Below are 17,220 nucleotides of genomic sequence, written 5' to 3'. Positions count from 1 at the left end.
AAACCATTTTAAATGAAACCTAAAAAGATCAGGCAGACAGTGCAGTGAAGCTAAAACAGGAGAGATGTGATCTCTCTTTCATGTTCCCGTTAAAAGCCGGTCAGCAGAGTTAAGCAGCTGGCGGCAGGATTGGGAAAACTGGGAATTACAGGTATCAAGCTGTGAGGTAATAAAAGCAGGATCACTGTTTAGATGATTGATCTTGGCCAGTTGTTTTCACCAGGACTCATTCAGTTACAAAATTATTTATTAAGTTAGAACATGTTTTATGTTTATCTGCAAATCCGTTCTGATTGGTTTGTTCCAGTCATGTGTTTAGAAGAGGCGGTCCCACAGAACATGCCGTCTGAAATGAGCAGGTCATCCGACTGATGGCACGACTGATTGCTCAGTTTAAACAGAGTGTAAGCCCCGTCCACCCTGCTAGCCGACTGGTCTACTGCTAAGTAAATTGAGTGGACCCAGTAACTCGGAAATTCTTGCTCTTTTTCATCAGACCAGCTATCAGTCATATACACACACACAGCTGATTCAGAACTGTCCCCACCTCTGGCTTCATCACTTAGCCCCGCCCCATCAGTTAGCTCCGCCTTCATTCTGCAGGTCATGTTGCTTTTCATCCTCTCAGCTATTGTCCTGTCCTCCATCCTCCTTCAGGTCCTCCGTCTCTGATTAAGGACGAGTTCATGCAGGACTGCCTCCAGGTGGACCTGCATCCTCACAGTGATCCATACAGCCAGCCCCACCATGTCCTCTATCCCAGCATGCGTCTGTCTCCTCCAGGTGAGTGTCTCCACTCTGTCCTCAGGTATATCTCAAACTGAGGACATTTCTAACTCAGCATGCTCCTGCAGGACGAAGCACCATGGCGAGTCTTACCACCAGGTGTGTCGGCGAGGCTCCAGAGGGGCCCGGTATGCTGCAGGTCACCCTGCCTCAGAACCACCAAGAGGGGCCCTCTCCACCTCCCACCCCCCAGCCTTCTCACACGCCCACCCCCACCTCCCCCCACCAGCCGAGCCCCTCTAAACCTGGTACTGACCCCACTTGTGCCTCACCTGTACCATTAGAACCTACTGGACCAACAGAACCACCTTTTTTTTATAATCGTGTCATATTTTAATGTCTCAAAGACAGACTCGTCTCCTATGTTTCTACAGCCACCTGGACAGGTAACAGCCCTGCCCCCTATGCCTCTGCAGGACATCAGCACAGTGGGCGGAGCCACACCCAGCAACCGCCAATACATCACCAACACCACATCCCCAACACTCACTTCTGTATGACGTCATACATTAGACCAGGTAAACCAGTTCTTGTCGGTTCTGTAGAACTTAAGTCTGAGTTTGTCTTTATTCCTGCAGGGTCACAGCATCACAGCACCGCCCCGTACCCACAACCTGTGACCAACCACCCAGGTTTGTCCTGTCTTCGTCCTCATCATCCAGGTACAGGACAACGCTGTCTAACCTCTGTCTCATGTCGCCATCTCTCCTGAAGGTCCAGAGTTCTGGTGCTCCATCTCCTACTTCGAGTTGGACGTTCAGGTCGGTGAAATGTTTAAGGTCCAGTCCAGCTGTCCTCTGGTGACGGTGGATGGATACGTTGACCCTTCAGGAGGAGACCGTTTCTGTTTGGGCCAGCTGAGTAACGTCCACCGCACTGCTGCCAGCCACCGGGCCAGGTGACCAGATTAGACCAGTTCAGCCCATTTCAGACCAGTTCTGACCAGTTCTGACCAGTTCAAAACAGTTTAGAGCTTTTCAGACTGGTTCAACCCAGTTCAGTCCAGTTCAGACCAGTGGCCCGTCTCCTCATTGGTGGTATTTGTCTTTCAGGCTCCACATTGGTCGAGGTGTCCAACTGGAGTGTCGAGGGGAGGGGGATGTCTGGATGCGCTGCCTTAGCGATCACTCTGTGTTCGTCCAGAGCTACTATCTGGACCGGGAGGCGGGACGAACACCAGGAGACGGAGTCCACAAGATCTACCCTGGAGCTTACATCAAGGTGCGACATTGTTTCTTTTCCTGGCGGTCACCTCGGTATCAGGTCCGTCATCGGTTCTCCTGGCGGTCACCTCGGTATCAGGTCCGTCATCGGTTCTCCTGATGGTCACCTCAGTCTGAATATCATCAAGATTGATGATGAAGGTGGTCTACCTGCTGTCTCACCTGTGTGTGTGTGTGTGTTCAGGTGTTTGACCTGCGTCAATGCCACAGACAGATGCAGCAGCAGGCGGCAGCAGCTCAGGCAGCAGCAGATACTCGGGCGGTTGTCGGTGCGATTCCTGGTCTGAACGGTGTGGGGGGAATCCCACCTGCCGTCGGTGAGTATTACCTGTGTGTGTGATCAGGTGCACCACCTGCAGGAGGACACAGGTGAGAACGTCCAGGTGTTTTCGAGCTGCTGTTCTTGATGTTCTGAAGTTCTCCACAACAGATTTAAATGTCAGCGTCACACTTGGATCAGCTTCAGACTGTTTCAGGCAGAGATCAGTCCCAGCTATTGTGGCGTTCCTCAAGGGTCAGTTTTGGGTCTTTCTCTGTTTTTGTCATATGCTGCCTTGGGATCAGTTTTCAGGACTATGTCCTCCATTGTTCTGGCGATGAAACAGGTCACATGATCGCATTCCTTCCATTACCTGCTCACATAATCCCATCTTGCAGGTGTATGTGTGTTTACTTCTGCAGGTGTCTGTGTTTGTCCTTCTTGCCTCAGGTATGTGTGTTTCCTCCTGCAGGTGTGTGCTCAGCAGCAGGTCTGGGTGTGGATGACCTGCGCAGGTTGTGCATCGTGCGGCTGAGCTTCGTCAAAGGTTGGGGGTGTGACTACCCCCGACAGAGCATCAAAGACACTCCCTGCTGGCTGGAGGTGCACTTGCACCGAGCGCTGCAGCTGCTCGACCAGGTGCTGCACACGCTGCCGCCACGGGAACACACACTCTGATGTCCTGCATCGATGCACACACCAACTACTGACGACTCGTGTCTGAATCACCTTCCTGATGACACCTGAACTCACACAGGTGTCGTCAGCACACAGCAGCTGCTCATTGGTTGGCAGAAACCGACTGCAGACATTCAGCCAACCACAGCTTTGCATCCTGCCTGTCTTTTAGTTGAGTTGCCATGGTTATAGCAGCAGAGGGTCCGTTCACATGGAGAGATTTGACTGTATAAACTTCCACCTCAGTGGTGCCCCTTGTGGCTAATTTCAGTCCAGGCCCTTCGCCGCGCCCCCACCAGTCATGTTCACACCTGAAGCTTTGATCTTTGTGGAATCAGCTGATCCAGACTCAGATTCAGGATGAACCCGTCCAGAACTCATTGATCTGTGTGAACGGATCATTAACTGCTAGAAAATGTCAAACTTCTTATCGGCTGAGACCAAAAACCAGAAGTTCTTCATGTTTTTATTTCAGATGAAGACGTCTGACGGTTATTTATTTCTGTTGATTTTCCACCAAAGACTTTGATGACATAAAAATATCTTTTAACGTTATGATCCAGCATCGTTCTGACCCGTCAGCTTATTTATGCTGTCATCAGGATTTCCTTTGGACTCATTTTTTCAGCTTTTTATCACATTTAACATTTGAAATGTTTTTATACAGAAAGAATCTAACTGTGTAACATCTGCTGTTAATTCAAACTTTCATCTTTAAAATAAACTATACCCATCCTCCTCCTGCGTTTCTGCTTATCTTTCTGTTGGTGAGGGGGCGCATCAGAGAACTCAGACAGACAGAGATGCTGAATTTGTAGAATGGAAACAAAACAATAAACATGAAGACAATAGTGGAGGTCAGTGATTGGTTCATTTAAAGATTACAGCAGGAAAACTACAGCATTGGTATCATAGCCAATGTTGTAGTTTTCCCTAAAGAAGAATGGCCTGTTTTGTATTGGAAAATTTCTTTTGCTGAAAACAACTTACAAAGCCTGATTTTGATTTTATCTTCTGAATCTAAAACCTGTGACATTTTATTTCCTGTATTCAGACATTATTCAGTTTAATTTACCTGAATACAGCTTCTTCGTCGTGGTGAAGGTAAATGGAGTGAGTCACAAGGTTGTCATTTTCACACATTACATTTTAATTCACTAAAATCCTTCTTGTGGAGTAAATACATCTGTTAGGTCTGCCCAGTAAACAGTGGAATGGTAAAAACAACCTCAGAACTATGAGAAGCAGCTTAGATGAAGATAACTGGGAGCATTTTGTACAAACAGATTATAAATTATTCAAAATTCAACTTTTAAGGCTGTTTTTGTGTATCCACAGGATCTGTGCTGTTAAAAAAGTGTTTTATTATTATGATTTAAGCATATTTAGCTAGTGGTGTAAGGACAGTAAAATATTCTGACACTGAGGCAGTTATTGGCGCAGAGTGGATTGTTTGTGTGGTGAAGTATTTCTGCGCGTTCATGACGAGATCAGTGGAATTTGGCGCCATTCAGGACAAAGACAGAGGGCCTGGAAAGTTTAAATGTTTCATTGTCGCCTTCTTATTGGTTTAATTAAAGCCACGCCTCCACGGTTACAACCCAATCGCACACATCAGTTTAGCATAATAACGTTTAGGGAGGAGTCAGTGAACGGCCCTTCCCAGGACCAATGGGAAATCAGAGCTTGTCATATATGAATTCTAATGAGATGGGGGCGTGGTTTGCCGGGGGAGGTCAGGCAGCAGTGAACATGGAGGTTTAGTCGTCACTTGAAGTCCGCTGAAGAAGGAGGGCTTTACTGAGCTGTTTTATTTTCTGTTTTCTTTCCTCCACTTTGTGTTTTGCCCTCTGTTCGTTCTTCATCATGGAGATGAAGAAGAGGATCAGCCTGGAGCTCAGGAACAGAAGTCCTGCTGAGGTATGGGACAGAAACACTCTGGAATTTCATGTATTTCCCAGAGAAACTGCTGAAGGATGCCGAGTCCAGCCGACGTGACGATGCTGGAAACGTTCGCGGGAACAAACGCCGCGAGCCTTAAACGAGCTCTTTATAAAGTTATTCTGAGCCTGAGTCCAACCCAGGAAGAAGCTCCGGTTCCGCTCGGTTTTGGGCAAGTCCGCCGCGTGCAGGCTCTCTGGCGCTTTCTGTCCTCGCTCAGCAGATGGAGAACCTCGCGCGAGCCACCTGAAGCTAGCACACAGGCTAACATGCTAACCTAGCGAGTCCTTGTGACCGAACCGGTGGTGGTTCTCAGGCTGAGCTTCGAACCTGGTGTTCGGCACTTTGGGGGGTTGTGACCGCGTATTGACCAGCCCTGCGCGCGCGGCGGAGTGAGCTCCTATTTTAGCTTAGATGTTGAAGAGTTAGTGATCTAATGGCGCGTGAGGCCAGACTCCATCCTGAAAACCTCCACTTAAACGAACTTTGTTACAGGACCAGCTGAGCTCTGCTTCAGCGGGGGTTTTTCTCTTGCCGCGTGTTTTCAGGTGTTTCAGGACAGTTCGGCTCACGTTCAGTCCAACATGGACCCTGGTTCTGTTCACACGTGAAGTTTCAGCCCTCTTCCCGCCCACGCCGCCGCGTTTGGGTGGTTGTTGTGCGGTGATTCTGCGCGCTGATGAGCAGGAGTCAGAGAAGTCAGGCGGGTCGGTACCTCCAGACGGGTCGGTACCTCCAGACGGGTCGGTGCCTCCAGGCGGGTCGGTGCCTCCAGGCAGCGGTTGGTAGAGGCACCGACCTGAACCGTTAGCAGCGTTTCCCTCATCAGCGGAAGGAGGTCGAGGCGGGATCCGGTCCGGGGCAGGTGTACTAGGTGAATCAGGTATAGACCTGTATGTATCAGTTGGAGAAACATGAGTGTTGGTCTGGTTCGAGAAGCGGAGGAGGATCAATCCTACCTGCTGCAGTCAGACTTTACTCCTCTACCTGTCACATTACACACCTGGTCTGTCGCCTTCTGCACATCACACTCCACTTATGTATCTTTGCATACTTGCAAATGCTAAATATATGTGTATATGTAGGAGACATTTATTATTGTTAGTATTATTACCATTATCATGTACTGTTGCTGCTACCACTGTATACTGTTATTATTACAGTTTCTTTTACTACTATCACCTCACAAGCGTCCTTAACTTCATCTCTTTTTCTATTTTCATTATTTCATCTTATTGTGTGTCTGTGTCTGTACTATACGTGATTGTTATGACAACTTAATTTGCCCTCAGCGATGAATCTGTCCGTCGGTTTGTCCATCTGTCTCTCTGTCTGTCCATCCGTCGCTCTAACTGACTGATGAAGCAGCAGCGGGTGTAGTTGATGATGATTCAGGGTGTGTACAGTTGAGAGGAGATGAATACACAGCTCTGTGTTTGGTCAAAATGAAGCCCAAGCCTCCTCTTCCTCCTGGTTGGAGTCGTGGTCACATGATGTGCCTCTGTGGTCGTCAGGTGGTGGAGCTGGTGGTGGACAACTGTCGCTCCGGTGATGGGGAGGTGGAAGGTCTGACTGATGAGTATTCGGACCTGGAGATCCTCAGCATGGTGAGCGTCGGCCTCAACTCGCTCTCCAAACTGCCCTCCCTGCCCAAACTGCGCAAGGTGAGTCCACCTGGCCCTGCCCCTTCGTCCCCTCACCTACAGGAACTCCTTCAGGTTGCGTTTGTGTATTTCAGCTGGAGGTGAGCGATAACTCCATCTCTGGAGGTCTGGACACGCTGGCAGAGAAGTGTCCCAACCTGACATACCTGAACCTGAGCGGGAACAAGATCAAGGAGCTGAGCAGCATCGAGGCGCTGGTAAGACCTCACCCGGACCGGGTATGGGACCGGTCTGGACCGCCTAGGTTTGACCTCCTGTCCTCTGTCCCTGCAGCAGAACCTGAAGAACCTGAAGAGTCTGGACCTGTACAGCTGTGACGTGGCCTCCATAGACGACTACAGGGACAGCGTCTTCGAGCTGCTGCCTCAGCTCACGTATCTGGACGGATACGACCAGGAGGACAACGAGGTGCCGGACTCCGGTGAGCCCTGCACAGCTCCAGCTTCCAGGAAACACGTTTATTTATCCCACAGGAAAATGACAGCGTTGTGTATGTAGTAGGGCTGGCCACGTTAACGCAGCGTTCGTTTTTCATGGCAGGTATTTTTTAACCAAATGTGGTTTTATTCTGGTGGATAGAAGCTTTGAGGCCAGGCAGCAAAGTTAAGACATTTTCTGACTTTTACAAACATGAAGCATAAATCGGGTCTTCTTCTGCCTCTGGTTCGGTGAATCTTGGTCGTAGCGAGATGAAACTTCCAGCTGTGGAATCTGTGAGATGTGAGCTTTCAGTAGAGGAGCCGTTTGTTCGTGTTCATGGGGAAACATCATCTGTGTTTACATGTTTTTCAGACTTTGTGTAGCTGGTTTTTTTAACTGTTTGTTGGTGATAGAAATGGTTTTACTGAGCTGGTAGCTGAGATTCTGGACTTCCTGTGGATACCACACATGTTTATAGTTACATCTACAGACCTGACGTTACACTAGGGCTCGACAACAATTCAATGTCAATATATATCAAATATACTTTCATTCAATAACTGTGATTTGATATATGTACAGTAAATGATTACAGAGTTTGATTCAAGCCGAACAGAAAAAGCTGCAACACATCAGCTACGTAAGAGATGACGTACACCACAGACATGAGCCGACCCATGAACCCGACCTATGAGCCCGACCCATGAGCCCGACCAGTGAACCCGACCCCTGAGCCCGACCAGTGAACCCGACCCCTGAGCCCGACCAGTGAACCCGACCAGTGAACCCGACCCATGAGCCCGACCAGTGAACCCGACCCATGAGCCCGACCAGTGAACCCGACCTATGAGCCCGACCAGAGAACCCGACCAGTGAACCCGACACATGAGCCCGACCAGTGAACCCGACCTATGAGCCCGACCCCTGAGCCCGACCTATGAGCCCGACCCATGAGCCCGACCAGTGAACCCGACCCATGAACCCGACCCCTGAGCCCGACCAGTGAACCCGACCCATGAGCCCGACCCCTGAGCCCGACCAGTGAACCCGACCCATGAGCCCGACCAGTGAACCCGACCCATGAGCCCGACCCATGAGCCCGACCAGAGAACCCGACCCATGAGCCCGACCAGTGAACCCGACACATGAGCCCGACCCATGAGCCCGACCAGTGAACCCGACCCATGAGCCCGACCTATGAGCCCGACCCATGAGCCCGACCAGTGAACCCGACCTATGAGCCCGACCCATGAGCCCGACCTATGAGCCCGACCAGTGAACCCGACCCATGAGCCCGACCAGTGAACCCGACCCATGAGCCCGACCAGTGAACCCGACCCATGAGCCCGACCAGTGAACCCGACCCATGAGCCCGACCCATGAGCCCGACCCATGAGCCCGACCAGTGAGGCCGACCCATGAGCCCGACCCATGAGCCCGACCAGTGAACCCGACCCATGAGCCCGACCCATGAGCCCGACCAGTGAACCCGACCTATGAGCCTGACCAGTGAGCCCGACCCATGAGCCCGACCCATGAGCCCGACCAGTGAACCCGACCCATGAGCCCGACCAGTGAACCCGACCCATGAGCCCGACCAGTGAACCCGACCCATGAGCCCGACCAGTGAACCCGACCCATGAGCCCGACCTATGAGCCCGACCAGTGAGCCCGACCCATGAGCCCGACCTATGAGCCCGACCAGTGAACCCGACCAGTGAGCCCGACCAGTGAACCCGACCCATGAGCCCGACCAGTGAACCCGACCTATGAGCCCGACCAGTGAGCCCGACCAGTGAACCCGACCCATGAGCCCGACCAGTGAACCCGACCTATGAGCCCGACCAGTGAACCCGACCTATGAACCCGACCTATGAACCCGACCAAGCCCAGCAGCAGCTGGCTGTGCTCAGCGTGAGGTTAATTAGGTTAATTAGTCTTAGCTACAAAACGAGTGCTCATGTTCGTAATGCAAACATGACTGAACAAGCAAAGAGAAAGCAGACGAGATAGTTGATGAGAGGAAAGAAGAACTCGATTGGCTTGGTGTCGCCAACTTAGTGACTTTGTCCTGTTCGTTTTCACTCCCCTCTAGCAGCGTTTTTTAAGCGACTTTTGAGGACTAACGTAGGTTTACTTTTCTCAATGAGGATCCGGTGTTACGCAGACTTGTCCTCACCTCACGCAGCAGCTGCTGCATGAGAGCAGGAGATCCGCTGTTTCATGAGCAGGCTGGAAATGAAACGTACGAAGCTGCTGCTGGAGGATCCCGCGCTGGCTTACCGACACATGTTAATGTCTATTAATGAAGAGTGTGGACAAAGTTTTTAAAAAGTTAAAAGTGTCGTCATGTTCCAGACTCCTAATTAAAACACATTACACTTAATAAAACTAAACTAAAAAACAAAGAAAATACTGAGTGAATTATGTTTTGCTGATCAGGCAACAGTGCATCTGAAGCATTTCCACTCAGAATATGCTGAGTCAGAATATGCTGAGTCAGAATATGCTGAGTCAGACGATGAAGCATTAATTGTTGCGCACTATTTTTTTCTGTTTATTGTAGAAGTTTGGAGTACTTTTATTTTGAAGCCTGGTTGAAGCACCGTTGTTTAAATCTTTAAGAATAACATAACAAGCCTGTGTTGTAGTTTAAACTTAAAGATATTAATATTCAGAAAGGTAAACGTTTTATTTGACCTTTGATGGTGATTTGAAGTTTCTTTGAAGGCTCATTTAGCCTTGCTAAATACAAATAAAAGGTGAACATTAATTTATTGTTCAGGTTTATTTTTCTTAAATGTTATACTGGAGGAGTTTCATAGACTTGGCAAAATAATTAGTAGTTTTACAGCATCTGTTCTGGCATTTTTGGTAGTTTTTCTGAGGCTTTTATATTTATACTGATATTATATTGTATTAACTGAAATTAAGAAAGATATCGTGATAAAAGTTGTGGCCTTACCGTCCAGACCTGACGCTACACCCGGAAACCAGATGTTAACCCTTAACTCCCGGTAGCGGAGGCTGCAGGTGCAGAGGTGAAGCTAAACAAGCTAAGAATGAAAGTTTAGAGAATTTATATCCAGAAATGTGGATAATGAAGCAGTGAAGGTGCATGGACGGAAGTTATTGTGCATATTGTGAATATTTCTCTCTCCTCACCATCTAGAAGCTGTGAGATTCTCATCCTGCTTTCTGTCTGTTCACCTGATGCTGATATTCATCACATATTGTTCCTTCTGTGTTTAGAAGGAAGCAGCTTCACAGCTTTAAATCCATCCTGCTGACTTTTTACCTTTTAGTTAGTAAATCCTGAACATTTCATCCTTCTTTCTCATAAATATGTGGTTTTATATATGAAGAAATATTTTAACTGTTGGTGTTTAAAGAGAAAACTGCTGCTAAACCTGTTTATGTGTTTAGTGCAGGGGTCTGCAACCTTTCCAATCCAAAGAGCCATTTTTCCCTCAGCCAGCTAAATAAAACTCCTTTAGAGACGCAGATGTTACCAGACTTTTAGAAAAAGATGACTTATAATTTCTGATAAAAATCTACTATAGAACATTTGTTGTGTTTGAAGAACCACATTTTTATTTCTGTATTTAGGTTTTAAAATAAAGAAATAAACTTTTGCAAAACGATGATAGACAGACTTTCTTGTACGGGACGTAGATATTTGTGGAAAATGATGTAAAAACAATTAAATGACTTTGGGTGAGCTCGGCGGAGGTTGCTGCTTCAGACGCGGTCGAGCGTTTCCATCGCGCTGGTCCACCACGTCACCACATCGTGTGTGAGCGGCCGTGCTTCCAGCTGCATTAGCCTCCGTTTTCCTGCCAGGATGCAGGCGGCTGACGTACTGCCATGAAAAAACTTTGCCATGTGCGTCAGTCTCCCAAACAGGCTTGCAGTATTTGAAGCTTGAGACCGGCTTATGAGACGAGGTTGACGTGTGCAAAGCAGCCGCCGTAGCTTATCCCCGTCGGCTCAGCCATACGGACCACATGAGCCGGGTTGTTGGTCAGCATGGCTGAGTCCATCAGCCCCCACTTCTCATCTATATTTCAGCTAGACTGGCAGAGCTATGGTCCATTTCTACCTCTGTGGGCTGTAGGACGTATGAAACGAGGTTCCACTCCTCGTCTGTGTGTGCTGTCACACTCACGTAAGATTCTGTAGCCATGGATGTCCAGGTATCACTAGTAATGGCCACCCTCACCGCTGACTGAAGCTGCTTTCCTCCTGCTCTTTTACTGGCTGCTACATGCTGGAGGAAGACGTCTTCAGACACACAGAGTTGTTCCAGTACTTCCATTCGCCGCCTGAAGCCTCTTTTCAGAGCAGGTCCTGCAGATGAAGCAGTTGCTTCAGTTATTGTGGAAGAAGGTGCAGGTTGGTGGTGGAGCAACACGTGGTTCCTGAGGGCGGTCGTATTTCTACAGTGCTTCACCTACATTTGGCGTTCATTGCATTTCTGTCCCGGAAATGTTTGCGATTGCAGCTTTGAGTGTTTCGGGCGTTTTTAAAGCCGGGGCGTGGCTAACGTAACCGCCAGCGTCTGACGCCATGTTCGTTGTTTTAATATCTTCACACCTAGCGCGCATGCGACGGTGAGGTTAAACTTCAGGAGGGTGAAATGTATCAAACAAACAAACTAGTTGATCCTTAGGAATTAAAATGACTATCGATTCAGAATCTTGATTTTTTTTTTTTTTACTTAGGTGTATATTGAAGTTTTATTTCTGTGCCAAACAAACGGCTGTTCTGTTGAAGGAAGCTGAAATTCAAAGTTAGCTGGGTGTTTTTCTGGTTTCTAAACTTTCTACTAAGAAAAAACATGTTCTAAACCATTTTTATAACATGCTTCACAGAAAGAATTAATAGACATATTAGCATGCTATAGTGCTAATGACGTGTCAAATCAAAATTTCATCATAATCTTACCAAGAAAATCTGTAATCATGATATCCCTGCTGAGTCATACCTTCGTGCAGCTGGAACAGACTGCCGTCCTGATGAAAGACGTTCATTCAGTTAAGTTGCTGAAAATACTCAAAGTTCAGGGGCCAGGTCCAAAAAGGAGGGTCAGCTAACTCTACGTCTGGTTAGAAAGCCTGGATTAACTTAGTCCGAGTCTGGTCAGAAGTCCTGGATTAACTTAGTCCGAGTCTGGTCAGAAACCCTGGATTAACTTAGTCCGAGTCTGGTCAGAAACCCTGGATTAACTTAGTCCGAGTCTGGTCAGAAACCCTGGATTAACTTAGTCCGAGTCTGGTCAGAAACCCTGGATTAACTTAGTCCGAGTCTGGTCAGAAACCCTGGATTAACTTAGTCCGAGTCTGGTCAGAAACCCTGGATTAACTTAGTCCGAGTCTGGTCAGAAATCCTGGATTAACTTAGTCCGAGTCTGGTCAGAAACCCTGGATTAACTTAGTCCGAGTCTGGTCAGAAACCCTGGATTAACTTAGTCCGAGTCTGGTCAGAAACCCTGGATTAACTTAGTCCGAGTCTGGTCAGAAACCCTGGATTAACTTAGTCCGAGTCTGGTCAGAAACCCTGGATTAACTTAGTCCGAGTCTGGTCAGAAACCCTGGATTAACTTAGTCCGAGTCTGGTCAGAAACCCTGGATTAACTTAGTCCGAGTCTGGTCAGAAACCCTGGATTAACTTAGTCCGAGTCTGGTCAGAAACCCTGGATTAACTTAGTCCGAGTCTGGTCAGAAATCCTGGATTAACTTAGTCCGAGTCTGGTCAGAAATCCCGGATTAACTTAGTCCGAGTCTGGTCAGAAACCCTGGATTAACTTAGTCCGAGTCTGGTCAGAAACCCTGGATTAACTTAGTCCGAGTCTGGTCAGAAACCCTGGATTAACTTAGTCCGAGTCTGGTCAGAAACCCTGGATTAACTTAGTCCGAGTCTGGTCAGAAACCCTGGATTAACTTAGTCCGAGTCTGGTCAGAAACCCTGGATTAACTTAGTCCGAGTCTGGTCAGAAACCCTGGATTAACTTAGTCCGAGTCTGGTCAGAAACCCTGGATTAACTTAGTCCGAGTCTGGTCAGAAACCCTGGATTAACTTAGTCCGAGTCTGGTCAGAAACCCTGGATTAACTTAGTTCGAGTCTGGTCAGAAACCCTGGATTAACTTAGTCCGAGTCTGGTCAGAAACCCGGATTAACTTAGTCCGAGTCTGGTCAGAAACCCTGGATTAACTTAGTCCGAGTCTGGTCAGAAACCCTGGATTAACTTAGTCCGAGTCTGGTCAGAAACTGGGCTGGGTATCGTCACTAATTTTCTAAATTGATTCGATTTGGATTCATTTACAGCTGATTATGTAACGCTAGCTATTTTTCTTCTCCCCAACCCTGGAATTCTGTCCCAGCAGACATCCGGAGATCCGCCTCTTCCTGTTTCCGTCCAACCAGAACTCTGAAGCTACACCAGCCCTTCTTGTTTGCTGTTTTTATTTCATTCTTTTGTGTCCTTCAGTGACTTAAAAGGAAATCTTTAAATAAAAATGTATTATCTGATGTTCCAGATGAAGATGATGAAGCTGGCCCACCTGGAGATGGTGATGAAGATGATGAGGATGATGATGAGGAAGGGTCTGAGGGAGATGAGGATGAGGTTGGCCTGTCGTACCTGATGAAGGAGGGGATCCAGGTGGGTTTGTTGTGACCACAAGGACGCTCTCGTCATCAGCTTCCTGTCTCCTGATGGCTGCTTCCTGTTTCAGGATGAAGAGGATGATGGAGATTATGTTGAAGAGGAGGAGGAAGATGAGGAAGAGGAGGATGGAGGTGTGTGATGAGTTTACATGTATGCTCACACTGCTGGTTCTGGTTCTGTTCCAGGTTAACCTGTTGATCTGAGATCCTAAGGTTCACAACAGTGGTTCCCAACCTGTGGTCCGGGACCCTGTAAGGGGGTCCCCGAGGCTTTGCCCATTCAGAGCCATTTCGATTCATGTCCACACATTGTCCCTATTTTAAAATGAAACGGTCCTGCTGGTTTCCATGGAGATGAAGGAGGTTTGATGGCAGCTGATTGGACCGATCTCAGAACCGGGTCGTTTTTCTTCCCTTCATGAAGAAGTGGGTTCCGGCCGAACCGGCACCAGTTTGCAAAGTGGAAGAGAAATACGTTTCTGAGGAACCAGAACCTCCAAAACATTTAAACATATAAACTGAAATCTGTTTTTTATCTGAACTAATCTAGGAGGGAAAAATCTTTGTTGACTTGTTTGTTTGTTTGTTTGGACCCATAAACTCTCAGGTGAGGACGGAGCTGCTGTTCGGGGGGAAAAAAGGAAGAGAGATGCTGAGGATGACGGTGATGAAGATGATGATGAATAACTGACTCACCTGGCCCCACCCCCGCTGGTCCCGCCCCCTGACCTCTCACCCCTGCTGGACGTGGTCTCAGAGCTGCAGACGACAGGAAGCTCAGCTGAGATCAGCTCGTGTTTACAGCTTGCTGATGACGTCACAGTTACCACGGTAACATCAGAACTATGCTCAGTCCGGTCCGATCCAGCTCTTAGAACTCAACGTTTTTCATTCGTCGAACGGTCGTCACGTAAACAATAAATAAACCTTGGGTTTCCATCCTAATAGAACCAGGTTCTGGTCTACGAAGCAGGATCAGACCCTTATTGAGGTTACTTCAGGCCCAGCTCGGGATTTTCAGTTTCATAGAGCTCTTTCACTTCTTACTAGGTTTATCACCGTGGCAACAGATGCTGGAGCAAACTTGGTTCTAAGGTTTATACGTGACACGTGGTGGTTCTGGTCTGGTTTAAACACTGAAGTTCCGCCCACCAACATCAGGTCAACAGGAAGTCCAGCTGGTAATGGTGCCAGGTTGTCTGGGCTCAGTACCGGGTTTGGACTGATTCCAGACACCTGCAGTGATTCTAAAGCTGTTCAGAACCAGCTGAAGAACCTGTTCCAGTAAACCCAGTCCAGCTGCTGTGAATGTTCTGGTCTAGACCCTTAGCCTGCAGCTTCCTGTAAGACTACCCTCAGCAGCTGTTGGAGGTGTGGCATCATCTCAACAACAGCTGCTGATTGGTCCGTTTTCCTGGACTCCACTTTTAAACTGACTGTTACCTCATTAGCCCCGCCCCCTCCCACCTGTCACCTGGCCGTCTGCAGCTCGGTGCCAGTCCAGCTCTTCCTGGTCTCTGGTCTTTGTAAATAGTGAATCGGCCTGTTTTGATTCTGTGGTGTCGTCTCTTTGAGTTTGGAAAGAAGAACCGGATCTGGACTGATCCGGTTCACCCACTTGTTTTTATTTTTCTGATCCTGTTTCCGCTCGTGTTGCTGTAACTGGACTGTTTTTAAATAAAACCACTGAAACTGACTCGTTTCCTGTCTGTGAACCAAACCAGAACTCTGTCCATGGAGGGAAGTCTGACGGAAAACACCTTCTCTTAGTTTCCTCCTCACATTTACTCCCTATCCAGGAACAAAAACCTGCTGAAAACTACCAAACATTCAGTCATTTACATCCCAGTTTGATTATTTGAAAACCAGAGGAAGCCTGGAATATTTTCTACATGATAAATATCAGATGGGGCTTTGGTGGTGATCAGGTCATCAGTATTTTTTATATATCAGGTACTTCCTTTAAGGACCTTCGTGGCCTAAAGTGTCCCATTGACTTCCATTAAAACTACACATATTAATCTCCCAGTAATTCCAGTTTAACAGCATTTGCTCTAATATCAAAGTTTCATATAGAATATAATCCGATTTTATTTCCATTGTCCCTGAAAGTTTCACAAGCTGAGAAGTTTTCTTCTTGCAATGGTGGAACATGGAACATGGACCAGTGAGGGAGATAAATGATAATGAAGACTTTAAAATAAGGACACGCAATAAAAACAATCGAAAACAGAAAATGCTCTCCGTGTGTAAAACGCCGTGCACATGGAACAACAAGCGACAGCTGGGACGGTAAACGTCCAGCAGCAGGTGGGATGAACCACACAGTGCAAACATGGCAGATGTTGGTCGGTGTCCTTGAGTCCGGTACAAAGTTATTTAGTGTTCATGAGTCTGATGGAAGAAGTGGTTCATGTGAGGGAGGTTCTGGTCCGGATGGACCGAAGCCCCTTGCCTGAGAGGGACAAACGGATCATGTCCTGGATGAGAAGGGTCGATCCGACCTGCACATCCCCGGGTTCTGGGAACATACAGGTCTGGAGACAAGACTTCATGACCACAGAGGCCAAGGCCACCAGCTTGTAGTCATCGAGTCCTGTGATCCGTGGCTTCCTGGAAACAGGGACGATGGTGGATTTGAAGCAGGCCAGCACATGGCATGACTCCAGAGAGGTGTTGGTGTTGGTGTAGACAGGACTCAGCGCAGTGTCTCAGGGTGGAGGGAGACACCGTCAGGCCCGGTATGGCAGGGGAGGGGGAGGACAGGGGTCTGCCTTTGATAAAGTGGCCAGTGTGACGTGGGGGCGGAGGGGGTGCTGTAGTCCTTCATGGGATCTGTGGAGGTGTCTGGGGTGCCAGAGGAGGTGTGGAAGCCAGCACAAAAACAAGGCAGGAGGCTTTAGAGGCCCGAGGTCTGTAGTTAAAATTCACAATATGGAAGAAAACTGGTGATATTTGACATTTTTACTGGATTCCACCAGTTTTAACTGGTTTCCCGTCATAGGCAGATGCAGGAAGTGTGATGGAGCTGTGGGACCACTAGGGGGCGCTGAGGGGATTTGTTTGTGAATCATTTCTGATTAATAAAAAATTATAATTATTTGTGGTCCAAAAGAAGAGTTACTGCAGGAATTCATGTCACTGCCCACAATGCAGCAGAAATGATCAGCATATGAAAACACAGCTGAGAAAAGAAGGTTGTGTCCTGGAAAAAGAGCCAAATTAAACCTGAGAAGTCTTCGTACCGAACTTTAACCGTACACGAGAGCCTGCGTAGAGGTGGAAACACTGATGAGTAACAGAGATCACACACATGAACGCTTCTTAACAATAGACCGACATTTTAAGATTTGATTCATTTTTAAGCGTTAATTCGTTGTCAGATAGAGGAGGAAGGTTGATCTCAGGTTAAAATGCAGCCTAGCGGCGATACAATCTTGGAACAGATAAAAACTGTTGAGGACCAGTGTTTACATGGATTCCCAGCCAGGGGAACTCATAGCCCTAGCGGTCCGTGTGAACCTTGATATTTTATTTAGCAGATGGTGGGTACATATCAGTCATTCCACAGCATTGCTGT

At 47.9% G+C, this 17,220-nt stretch overlaps 2 protein-coding genes across 7 annotated transcripts in view; both read left to right on the top strand.

Annotated features, from left to right (window-relative positions):
- LOC121641536 (mothers against decapentaplegic homolog 4-like) overlaps positions 1-3,691 on the top strand; it is a 16,142-nt gene extending 12,451 nt beyond the window's left edge. The window contains exons 4-11 of one of the 5 annotated variants that reach the window (XM_041987740.1): positions 658-783; positions 855-1,034; positions 1,161-1,280; positions 1,365-1,418; positions 1,501-1,684; positions 1,839-2,007; positions 2,194-2,326; positions 2,741-3,691. In XM_041987740.1, coding sequence (XP_041843674.1) covers positions 658-783; positions 855-1,034; positions 1,161-1,280; positions 1,365-1,418; positions 1,501-1,684; positions 1,839-2,007; positions 2,194-2,326; positions 2,741-2,946 — 1,172 coding nt within the window. In that variant the 3' untranslated portion in view covers positions 2,947-3,691. Of the gene's footprint in view, positions 1-657; positions 784-854; positions 1,035-1,133; positions 1,419-1,500; positions 1,685-1,838; positions 2,008-2,193; positions 2,327-2,439 lie in introns of all 5 variants that reach the window. The other 4 variants (XM_041987739.1, XM_041987737.1, XM_041987736.1 and 1 more) reach the window with 4 other exon arrangements.
- Positions 3,692-4,668: 977 nt separating this feature from the next.
- On the top strand, positions 4,669-15,336 carry LOC121641558 (acidic leucine-rich nuclear phosphoprotein 32 family member E-like). Of its 2 annotated transcripts, none has more exons than XM_041987778.1 (7): positions 4,669-4,866; positions 6,402-6,551; positions 6,626-6,748; positions 6,825-6,972; positions 13,511-13,635; positions 13,709-13,772; positions 14,248-15,336. In XM_041987778.1, exons 1-7 carry the CDS (start codon positions 4,813-4,815, stop codon positions 14,325-14,327), a joined length of 744 nt encoding a protein of 247 aa, XP_041843712.1. In that variant the 5' UTR covers positions 4,669-4,812; the 3' UTR covers positions 14,328-15,336. The 2 variants fall into 2 exon arrangements, with proteins under 2 accessions (XP_041843712.1, XP_041843711.1); XM_041987777.1 differs by lacking the exon at positions 4,669-4,866 and adding an exon at positions 5,521-5,668.
- The last annotated feature ends 1,884 nt before the right edge of the window (positions 15,337-17,220 follow it).

Source organism: Melanotaenia boesemani, chromosome 6, assembly GCF_017639745.1.
Source record: "Melanotaenia boesemani isolate fMelBoe1 chromosome 6, fMelBoe1.pri, whole genome shotgun sequence".
NCBI lineage: Eukaryota > Metazoa > Chordata > Actinopteri > Atheriniformes > Melanotaeniidae > Melanotaenia > Melanotaenia boesemani.
Note: the sequence above shows the minus strand (reverse complement) of the source record. Positions and strands in the feature narration are given on the sequence as shown.

Excerpts from the sequence above, each read along its gene's own strand:
- LOC121641558 (XM_041987777.1), top strand. The coding sequence starts at position 5,567 with ATGAGCAGGAGTCAGAGAAGTCAGGCGGGTCGGTACCTCCAGACGGGT. Across the intron at positions 13,636-13,708 it reads TGATGAAGGAGGGGATCCAG|GATGAAGAGGATGATGGAGA; the intron begins GTGGGTTTGTTG and ends TTCCTGTTTCAG. Across the intron at positions 13,773-14,247 it reads TGAGGAAGAGGAGGATGGAG|GTGAGGACGGAGCTGCTGTT; the intron begins GTGTGTGATGAG and ends ATAAACTCTCAG.